The sequence below is a fragment of the Erithacus rubecula genome (genome assembly GCF_903797595.1).
Source record: "Erithacus rubecula genome assembly, chromosome: 8".
Lineage (NCBI taxonomy): Eukaryota > Metazoa > Chordata > Aves > Passeriformes > Muscicapidae > Erithacus > Erithacus rubecula.
The window spans coordinates 16,069,867-16,080,320 of NC_136659.1; the positions used below are offsets into that span (position 1 = coordinate 16,069,867).

General features: G+C 46.3%; 2 protein-coding genes across 3 annotated transcripts; both read right to left on the reverse strand.

Annotated features, from left to right (window-relative positions):
* Positions 1 to 243: 243 nt before the first annotated feature.
* On the reverse strand, positions 244 to 5,751 carry HOXD9 (homeobox D9). Of its 2 annotated transcripts, XM_079310941.1 has the most exons (4): positions 5,734 to 5,751; positions 4,076 to 4,133; positions 2,046 to 2,690; positions 244 to 1,460 (listed from the first exon to the last, which is right to left on the reverse strand). In XM_079310941.1, the coding sequence occupies exons 1-4, from the start codon at positions 5,734 to 5,736 to the stop codon at positions 1,219 to 1,221; spliced, it is 948 nt and encodes a 315-aa protein (XP_079167067.1). In that variant the 5' UTR covers positions 5,737 to 5,751; the 3' UTR covers positions 244 to 1,218. The 2 variants fall into 2 exon arrangements, with proteins under 2 accessions (XP_079167067.1, XP_079167068.1); XM_079310942.1 differs by lacking the exons at positions 4,076 to 4,133; positions 5,734 to 5,751 and having other exon boundaries at positions 2,046 to 3,029.
* A 492-nt stretch (positions 5,752 to 6,243) lies between these two features.
* On the reverse strand, positions 6,244 to 9,359 carry HOXD10 (homeobox D10). The gene is made up of 2 exons (XM_079311065.1): positions 8,557 to 9,359; positions 6,244 to 7,141 (listed from the first exon to the last, which is right to left on the reverse strand). Exons 1-2 carry the CDS (start codon positions 9,296 to 9,298, stop codon positions 6,864 to 6,866), a joined length of 1,020 nt encoding a protein of 339 aa, XP_079167191.1. The 5' UTR covers positions 9,299 to 9,359; the 3' UTR covers positions 6,244 to 6,863.
* Positions 9,360 to 10,454: the final 1,095 nt, after the last annotated feature.

The following is a 10,454-nucleotide window of genomic DNA, read 5'->3' on the forward strand; positions in this document are numbered from 1 at the left end:
CGCACCTACCCGGCCTCTCGGGCTGAGCCCAGGCTGAAACGCGGCTCAGCGGGGCGGGGGAAGGTGCCAGCGGTGCTGCTGGCCGGCAGCAAGGCCGGCCTTTCCCGCAGCCCCGGCCCGGGGAGCTGGGCCGGCCTTTCCCGCAGCCTCGGCCGGGATGCGCGGGGGATGCGCGGCAGGGCCGGCGGCGCAGGGCGCATCGCGAGGGGCGCACAGATTTCTCCTCTCACCGCAGCGCTGTCGTTCGGTCACGGCAGACTTTATTGTGTAATAACTGACAACAATTACAACAGGTCCGTAGCTCGAGACACGGAGTGGTTAATTAATACAACAGTCACCGGGGGCAGGGACGGCAGCTAGCCGGGGGACAGGGAGGCGTTAGGCCTATGGCGAGCGGCTCCAAGGATGAGACAGCCTCCTAACAGTGCACTAAGGGGGGGAAAGTAGCTCGTGGCCTCTCTGTGGCACCTATTGCGAAGGATTCAGACCTAGAAAGCAGAAGTTTGGGGAAAGATTTCCTCTTAGTAGGTCGTGGACAGCACAGCAACCCCCATTGATTTAAGCGACTGTAATTTCATATATATTTTATTACCATAATTATAATTAATTTCCTTACCTTTATTTTGGCAAAATAACTATCTAGTCTAAATCACTTTTAAGAAACATGTCAAACAATTAACATCAGATAGAGTTTCCAAAGCTAACGTGCACTCACAATATTGTCATCTAAATGGTCTGGGAGGGAGGAGGGGAGTATCAAGAGACTCTGAAAAACACATTGTCGAGCAAGACAAAATTTCCTGCAATACCTGACACAGACCACGTTTTACTTCTACCAAAAAAAAAAAAAAAAAAAAAAAAAGGAGAAAGAGAATAAAAAGATTGATGTAAAGTCCCTGGGGTGGAGTGGTGCAGGAGGAGGAGGAACGGATGGGGGGGCTAAGGGTGCAGGGGAAGAATAAATCCAAACTATCATAAAAAAAAAAAAAAAAGAAAGAAAGAAAAAGAAAAAGAAAAAAGAAAAAGAAAAAAAAAGCCAAACCGGACAAACACAACCAACCAAACAAAAAAACACCCCCACACAACCAAATAAAAACAAGCAGCCACAACCCAAAACAAACAAACAAAAAAACCAAACCCAAAAACCCACAGTCCCCCGATAAAAATCAAAACTCAAAAGTAAATCAATAGTCCCCCAACTACATTTCTGCCCCTGTGTTAGTCTCCTTTATTGCCTTTCTCCTTGTTCATCTTTTTCATTTTCATTCTTCTGTTCTGAAACCAGATTTTGACCTGTCTCTCTGTGAGGTTTAAAATCCTAGCTACTTCGTAACGGCGGTCTCGGGTGAGGTACATGTTAAACAGAAATTCCTTTTCCAGTTCCAGAGTTTGATACTTTGTGTAGGGACAACGCTTTTTCCTCGTTGAACGAGCGTGGATCCAGTTTGCTGCAGGGTTATCTGGAAGAAGGGAGGTATATAGGGAATGGGGAGGGGGGAGAGAAAGGTCGTTAAATTAATTTAACGAAGGATGGACTGTTTTCACAACTTTGGAGGAATTATCATAAAAGCCTTAATGCCCCAGTCTGTTTACTGTACAAATGATGTCTTGATGGTAGGTGGTTATGTGGAGTCTTTTATGGGTGCTTGTTGCTGCTTGCGCTGGGGTAGGCGTCTAGACGTTTTTATAGGTTAGTAAAACTATCAGTTTTGCACATTCGAGCCTTACAGGTTTCGGCAATAAATCAAAGGGGCAATTTCTTTCTTTCTTTCTCTCTCGCTTTCTTCCTTCCTTCCTTCCTTCCTTGCTTCCTTCCTTACTTTCCTTCCTTCCTTCTCTCTTTCCTTCTCTCCTTCTCTCTCTCTTTCTCTTTTTCTCCCTCTCAGCACCTATTTCTGTCTCTATTCCTCTCTGTCTCTCCCACTGCCTGTTTTTTGTCTTTTTATTTAATGTTCTTTCTCTTGTCTTCCTTTCTTTCCTCTTTTTTTTTTTTTTCTTTTTTTTTTTTTTTTTTTTTTTTCTTTTTTTTTCTCTCTTTTACTTACTTGGGTCAAGTTGCTGCTGCTTCTCCTCTTTCAGATCGCTGCTCGGGCTGGGGTTGTGGCTGCAAGCGGCGGGGTCCTTGGAGCTGCCGGCAGGCGCTTTCTCCCGGGACTCCTGGAGGAAGGAGCTGCACGTGTACTCGGGCACACCGATCCCCTGGGACTCCCGAGACGAGGAGCACTCAGTCCTTTTGGAGGAGGAGGAAGAGGAGGAGGAAGACGAGGAGGCGGCTGCTCCCGTCTCCGGCTTTATCCCGTAGTGGCGCCCGTTGGAGGAGCCGGAGCTGGACGCGGAGCCGCCGCTGCTGCTGCCTCCGCTGCCTCCGCTGCCGCCGCTGCCGCCGCTGCCGCCGCCGCCGCCGCCGCCGCCGCCCGGGAAGCCCGGGAAGGGCTCGATCCAGGAGCGCACGTAGCGGCCGGCGTCGGCTGCCCCTAAGTGGGGCTGGTGCATGTAGGGGTGGTAGATCCCGGTCATTGCCGCAGACGGCTGGTGGTGAACAGTGGACCAGGAGGTGGAAAACACGGTGGATTTTGGTGCAAAGCTACAAGAGGAAAAATCTGAACCCTCTGCAACACCTGATGGCCTGGAGGTCGCACTGTGACCTCCCTGGACGAATCTACTCCCATAAACTTCTTCGCTTTCATGGCCTATGAGAGAATCGACATAATAGTTACTTATGGTGCCACTAGACGACATTTTAGGCTCCCCTCTTAGTCATATAAAAGGTTACACTGTTAACTGTATATGATACCCTCCCGGAGAACAATCGTAGTATTTTGCAGACTGCAACCCTCAACCATTGGTTGCGGAGCCCACGTGATCATATTTACCAATACTGCGAGTAAATCAATCCGCTAAACTGGGGCTGCTGTGATTAAAAAAAAAATCATCATCAACAACGGCCCCGCACAGCGCGCCGCACCTCCTGCGCCCCCGCACCGCACCGGGGCCGCCCGCCCGCCCGCCTGCCCTGCCCGCCCTGCGTGCCCGGCTGCCCGCCCTGCCCTGCCCTGCCCTGTCCTGCCCTCCCCGCTTGCCTTCCTGCCCTGCTTGCCCACCCTGCCCGCCTGTGTGCCCTGCCAGTGTGCTCTGCCCGTGTGCCCTGCCGGTGTGCCCTGCCTGCCCGGGGCGCGGCGGGCGTGGCCGCGCTGGCAGCCCACGGCCGCGGCGGGTGCGGACTATTTCTTCACCTTCTTTGAGCGATTTCTGCCATTCATTTCTTAATCAATGAGAGGCAGGGTGTTTAAATAAATCCAACAGCCTTGGCTTGCTAATCACACTCCAAGCTGCTGAGGGAACCCGCTGGGAAAGGGGGATTCTTGCCTGTAAAAACAAACCATCGCAAGCTGGGACTGTAACGACTTCTCATAAAACAGGAAAATGTTACAGTAAAAGCACATTGCGGTACTTCCATATTTCAGAGCATGTGCGGGTATTATTATCCGCTCCCCCCACCCCCGGACAGAAAGTTTCCATGGGAAGGATACACTTTTAAAAAGAGATGCCCATTGTGTTGTTTTAAAACAGGTGGAAGACCTCTGTAATGATTTTATGCCTTTCAATAAAAATTTTATGAGGTGTATTTGATTATAGATTAATGTGTCCCTAATAAAATGGACGGATGGAAACAGCAAAGCCTGTGTCTCCGAGCACAACTGACGTGTGGCTGAACACATGCTCCTCTATCTGCGGAACTTTGGGGCTACACAGCCTTAACACAGCCCCCCTGGAGGTGTGCAATGCGGCCCGGGAGGGACGCGGGCGAAGGCAGCCGGAGGAGCTGGCCTGGCCCCGCACTCCCGGACAGGCTCCGGCCCGCGGAGGGCGCGGGGCTGTCGCTGACCCCAGCTCGCCGGCAGAGCTGTCTCCTCCGCCCCTAGTTCAGGGGGAGCCACGTTCAATGCCTACGTGAGAGGGTTTTTTTGCCCGCTTTGCTTTCTTTTCCATGCCTTCCCTCCCCACCCTTCCCTCCCGGCCTGGTTTTTCTTGCCCGAGCGTAATGATGCCCCGTTAGTATTGAAAAGTGGATTACCCATGGTCTTCTGCCCACGCCTGCTTCCCCGGGCGAGGGACGGTGGCTGTGTCGGGATCTGGAGGAAACGCAGAGAGTTAGTGGCGAGCCCGCAGCACAGCCCGCCGGGGGCACGGACAGCAGCGCTGGGAAAACACTTCCTACTCGTGGGCCGTTATGAGGAAGGGACTGAAATTCCTGTTTATTTAATGATTTATTGCTCTCCTAGGTTGTTTTCTTCCTTTTTTTCCTTTTTTTATCTTTTTTTTTTTTTTTTCCTTTACCCTTTTGTTTACTTTTAATTTTTTTTTTTTTGTCATTTGATTCAAGAATTCTTTTCTGCGATTTTATAATTTCTATTACATTGTTCTCCAGAAGCAGGGTTTGTGGTATGGCGAAGAAATGTCCCTCACTTCAAACAGATATAAATTGATAAAGCAGGCAGATTGGGGTGAGGCTCCTTTTTACATACGTTAAAATCTTGGTCTGGAGCCAGCTATTTACTCCCCACTGCCGAAACTTCTCTGGTGGTGTAGCGAATATCTTTAAAGGAAAGGAAAAGTCCGTGCGAATGTATGCAGCATTTAAGGAGTTAGGGTTATTTTGTTGGTTTGGGTTTTTTGTGTTCTTTGTTTGGTTTTTTTTTTAAGCATCGTTTTGTTGTTTGTTTTCGAAAGGGGAACAAGCAGAAAGTACCTAGGTTCTTGCGGCTCTTGCAGCTTCAAAATGATGATGCCTTGGTTTGAGGAATATATAACATCTTCCCTATGAGTAAACGTGCACATGAGGAAGTACTGGCTTAAATTAAATATCAGCGACGAAAGACCAAACAGAATGCCACCAACAGCATTATGAGTAGTATCTGTCACCAAGTCGCACAATATTGGCACTATCTTGAGTTTAATTTCTTGATTTAGAAACAGCTTAGGGGAGAAATGGGCGTTGATTGTGAGCAAGCTGGTTTCCCAGCGCGAACAGTAGCCATGCTACTTTTTCAGTGCCCGTTTGAAGGTGAAAGTATGCCCAAGTATTTGCACTTCAATTTGAAGTCATGTTCATTTGCAAGCTATTTGCAGTTCTACTTAGTATATCTGCTCACACGGGCATTCATCCGCTCTCAGCACACACGCCCTTCCTCAGCTGCCAGCGCAGAGCCCTGCTAATACCATTTTTCAGCTATGTACAGAAAGGGTTAAGAGTCGTGAACGTCATTAGCTGGATGTGTGCTACTAAAATGGAATTGCGCGAAATAAAACGATCTCTGAGCAAACAGAAACGGTGCAGGGTGACAAAAGTGGGTCTGAAGAGGCTGGTGTAGTTTTGTAAGCACGCCTGGGAGGGTTTCTGCTCAAAAAAAAAAAAAAAAAAGCCAACCCCGCCAGATGCTGGGAATATTTTGAGGGAATATTTTTTTCCATCCACGGTCTTCTGAAAGCTGTTGAGCCGACCGAAAATCGAGCTCACTAAGATTTAGTTATGCTCAGCTTCGCATTTATTATGGAGAGTTTTTCTTGGTTTTTCCTTCTTTTTTTTTTTTTAGTGGGTAAAGATACAAAAACAAAGTCTGCACGTTGAAAACACACAGTGAGTGATATTTTTTAAATCAACATACGAACATCAAATAAAATAACACACATATTCCTGACAGCTTGTAGTAGAAAGATATTTTTATCACTTACCATTTACGAGTTGTACGAGTTGATTGGATGCGGATGTCCAGTTTAGGTCATAATATTTTACAACATTTTTTCTTTTTTTTTTAATCGGTTCCTTTTTTTTCTTTTTTTTTTTTTTTTTCTTTATTTTTCTTTTTTTTTTTTTTGGTTACTTTTTTTTGTTGGTTTTTTTTTTTTTTTTTGCATTCAGTTTGTCAGACTGCGAACATCACACAACATTTTATCAATTAATCAGTTGTTTACAGAGACATTTATAAATTAATTAGGTTTACATCATTATTTCCCGGCCCAGTCTCCACCCCACCCCATAGGAAAAAAAAAAAAAAAAAAAAAAAAAAAAAAAAAAAAGGAAAAAGGAGGAAAAAAAAAAAAAAAAACCAGGGAGACACACACAAAAAAACCAGAATATGGTAAAAAAGGTACACCAGTCCAAAACGTTACTGATAGAGAAAGATCAGGAGACCAACCTGCATCCGTGCTTTAAACATTTGCAGAAAACCAAAGGAACCGCAGTAGTTTACAGAGTTTATTGCATTATACATGCAAACAGAACATGCACAAGAAGGACAATTTGCTGCTGAACGACTACTATTCCACATATGCACCACAAGGAAATGTCTACAATGGAGAAGGAGATATTCCATTTTACGAAGGACAATCTCTAAGTTCATTTGAGAGGATAGTTACATTATAATGTGCTTCTCTTTCCCCCCGCCCCCACAGTTTCCCCCCGCTCTTTTTCTGAAAGTATTGAATGTACTCAAAATGTTATGGCCCGTGTAACAGCCCCACATAAATACCATTTTGTTAGTAAAAACATGAAAAAGTCACATTGCTTGGATGTTCGACAGTTCCAATAAGTTAAGACCAAATGATAATATTCAATAATAGTTACCCTGCATTACGATGAGAACAAAAATAAATTACACGTGCTAGGTTTTATATATACTCATCATAGTAATACATATTCACTTGCAGCGCTAAAAGAAGGACGAAGAGTCACATTCTATCAGAAAACAAAACAAAACAAAACAAAACTGGAAAATGCCGGGTTTTGCCAGAGTCTCTCCTGCCTTTATCAAGTGGTGGTGCTGTGCCCATTCCTCACTGGTGCCCCCCCCCGGGGTTAGGGTTTAAGAGAAGGTCAGATTAGCGGTCAGTTCCCGGATTCGGTTCTCCCTGCTCATCTTCTTGAGCTTCATTCTGCGGTTTTGAAACCAAATCTTGACCTGCCTGTCAGTGAGGTTTACGCTCTTACTGATCTCTAGACGGCGCTCTCGAGTGAGATACATATTGAATAAGAACTCTTTCTCTAATTCCAGTGTTTGGTGTTTAGTATAAGGACACCTCTTCTTTCTGCCACTCTTTGCAGTTAGCCAATTGCTTGTTGGAGTATCAGACTTGATTTCCTCTATCAAAATCAAAGAAGAAGAAAAAAAAAAATCAAAAATACCTCAGACTGTTAGAGTGTACCCTTGGCCATGACCCCTCCTCTGCAGTGTCTGGCAGATATGGTGGATGTGGGCATTAAACACCGCTCGGGTGAGGTGTGGGCTCAGTGAGGGGACCTGCTGCCAGGCTGGGCTCGCCTGTCCCCAGCACGGCACCCTGCCCTGCGGCCACCCCGCTCTCCTGCTCCTGCCAGTAAGGGTCTCTCAAGTTTTCGGCCGGCGTTTAGCATTTCAACAATATTTAACCTGCCATCCGCCCCATGGACACATCTTAACGGGTCTAGCCTCGCCATGGCCGACTCGGGCTCCCACGACAATTGCCACGGAAATATTCCAATTACAAAATAAACTGGCATTGTATTTTGAAGCAGCATCCCCACAAACATCAGCTGAAACACGCAAGCACACCTATAAACAGATATATAGACATTTCCCAGACAAAATTATATACAAGAAATTACGACCCCCCTGACTTGGATTTTTTTGCATTTTTTTTCATTCTCCTTTTAGGTTTTCTTTTCCCCACCAGAAAGAAATCTACCCCACATGAAATTAAACCTGACCTACTAAATATAATTCAGATAAAAGAAATTCTCAATTCACCGAGAGGGTAAAAATCGACCTAGAGGTTGCAAAATACATTTTGATAGCAGAAAATTTCTGGTTTTCGGATTCTTCGATATACGCCGTTCGAAAGAAAGGCGTTAATGCACTTTAAAAGGAAAAATAAAATCAGAGAGCCACCACTTTCAGCTTTCAAAAGCATTTCAAAATACTGGTGCACTTTTGGAGACCTACCCAAGGTTATCTAAAGCACCACATTGAAATATTCCACCCTTGGACTAGGCAGATAGCGGGCTGCTGCTTTCATTGTGCATTTCTTTCCAACTTCACCCAGCCTGCTAGCACCTATTCCTCACCTATTTTAAGAGGATCGTAATTAACTTTAAATGCAATCAAACCGCAGTAAGGCTCAGTGGAAAAAGAAAAAAAAAAAAATAAAAAAAAAAAGCAGCGAAATACTACGAGAGAAAAGTTGAGCTGCTCGTATTTTACAACCTCCAGACCTGCTTTTTTTTAGAGGTATGGGGCTGCTTTTGGCTGCTGCAGCGCATTACGGAGCACACGGCTATATTCCCCGCATCACAGAGGCTGTCTGCGTGCACGGGAAAGGCAGATCTCTACGGAAAATCTTGGGACCATTTTGTGTAGCATTTTTGCCTGCCAAAATCTTCAGAGAGACAGCACCTGCAGCCCGATACTCCTTAGCATTAAATGTGATGGCTGTGATGCTCGTTAGTATATTCGAGCGTGCTTTATGGTGCTGGCGTGTTGGAGTTACACCACGGCACGGCTTAAACTCGGTAATACAGACCTTTACTCTCCTTCTCCTGGACTTCTGGGCTGGACACGGAGCCTTCGGGCAGACAGCTCCGCTCCTCTTGCAACGTGGACTTGGGCTCGGGACTTTCCACTTGAGAGACTTTAGCGGTGCTGTCTTGGTTGTTCGGGTTTTCATTCATTTTCTTTTCCAGCTGAAGTTGAGCAGATATCTGCGGTTTGGAGCTGCCGCGAGGGTTTAACTGTAACATTACAGTTGAACTCGTTTCAGGGCTATTATTGTACTCTTGGGTTTTCCCAGTGGCGTAGGTCTGGCTCAGTCTAAAATATCCTGGGACAGGAACCTCGGGGTTCTCAATGGGACATGATTCAGACACCAGCCTCTGGTAGGAAGGGACGTCTGCAGAAATGAGTTTGGATCTCTTATCGGAATACATGCAGCAATTGCTTTCTTCTTTAATATTTGTAGTGAAGGAACAAGTGGGGACCTGCTGTGTAACAGGTTGCTCTATTCGACAAGATCTGTTCGGGTCTGTCCAAGTGTCTACTTGAGGTATATAAGGATGTACATTCATACCCATATTTTGGTGATTAACTTCTCTCTTAGCCAGAGACGGAAGGAGTCCACAGGTTTGCATCCCATACGTCCCAATGTCTGTGCTAGGTGGCATATACATGCTGGCGCTGTTGGAGTAGAAACTGTCACTCCTGCACGCACTGATGAGAGAATCTACTAAAAAAGTATTAGCGGCAGGAGAGCTGTTGGGAAAGGACATTTTGGGGCGGAATTTGAGGAAGAGAGATTGTGTCCTTTGTAGGCTGACATCTCTAGGAAAACATTCCCGTGTAATTGCGGATGCCTCCGCGCGACCACATGACAGGCGGGCCAATGGCAGCGCCCGCCGCCCCGCGCGCCGCCGCCCCGCCGCTGACGCGCCCCGCCGCGCCGCCCCGCCGCGCCCCGCCGCGGTCAACAGCGCCCCCTGCGCCGCCGCGCCGGCACCGCACCGCGCCCGCGCTGCGGCACCGGCCCGGCCCGCGCGCCCCCGCCCGCGCAACCTCCGCGCCCGCCCGCGCGGCCCCCGGCGCGCCGCGGAACCGCGCCCGCCCGCCATGGCTCCCGTAAGAGCCCCGCCGCTGACAAGCGCGGGGACAAAAGGTTGCGGGATTTATTAATGCGTATTAAGGAGAATCAGGGGCGATCAATAAAACCCTCATCTACATTCTCGGGCTACTCGGTAATTTTCTTGCTTCTGAAGCTTTTTCAAGAGTTATACCCTCTGTTGCCGCGCACGGGAAGATATTTTATTAACAAATCAATCGAGACTTTGTAAAGGATAAGATTAATAGTTAAGATTTAGCATAATGGCGTTCGCGTTATGAATTATTGAAAATTATACTATTGATTTTTTTCCTAGCTGCTAACCGAGAAGGTCAATTTTTGTTTTAACACAAATCGTCAAATATTAAAAGGTGGACTTTTGTCATAACTCGAATTTTATAGGGAAGCCACATTCCTAAAATTATTTTACAATGCTCTCTCTCGACCGCCTGGGGAAAGGGAGGGGAAAAAAAAAAAAAAAAAAAAAAAAAAAAAAAAAAAAAAAAAAGTGGGTTTTTCACTTGCCCTGCAAAGCGAAAGGATCAAAAGGGTAATTTCTCCTTCTGTAGTGTTGCTCATCAAAAATGAAACTCATATCCTCAGAAAATCATATCCTCTCTGCAACTCCTTTAACTCCTTAAGCAACTTTTTCTGCCTTTTTTTATATAAGAATGATAAATGCATCTGTATTATAAAACAAACAAACAGCAAAGAAAACTACCAACAGAAAGCAACAGTAACTGTCTACATGGCAGATCACAGTTTTCCGTCCCAACATTTTAAACGCGTTTTATTGTTTTTCCTCTCACTCCTTACTCGTATTTGCACTC

What these genes read in the sequence shown, in the direction of transcription:
- HOXD9 (XM_079310941.1), bottom strand. An exon ending in GCGTGGGCAGAAGACCATGG is followed by an intron (nt 2,691 to 4,075) that starts GTAATCCACTTT and finishes ATTCTCTCATAG; the next exon opens with GCCATGAAAGCGAAGAAGTT. An exon ending in GCAGCAGCAACTTGACCCAA is followed by an intron (nt 1,461 to 2,045) that starts GTAAGTAAAAGA and finishes CCCTTCTTCCAG; the next exon opens with ATAACCCTGCAGCAAACTGG.
- HOXD10 (XM_079311065.1), bottom strand. Translation starts at nt 9,298, where the DNA reads ATGTCCTTTCCCAACAGCTCTCCTGCCGCTAATACTTTTTTAGTAGAT. An exon ending in CCAGGAGAAGGAGAGTAAAG is followed by an intron (nt 7,142 to 8,556) that starts GTCTGTATTACC and finishes TGATTTTGATAG; the next exon opens with AGGAAATCAAGTCTGATACT.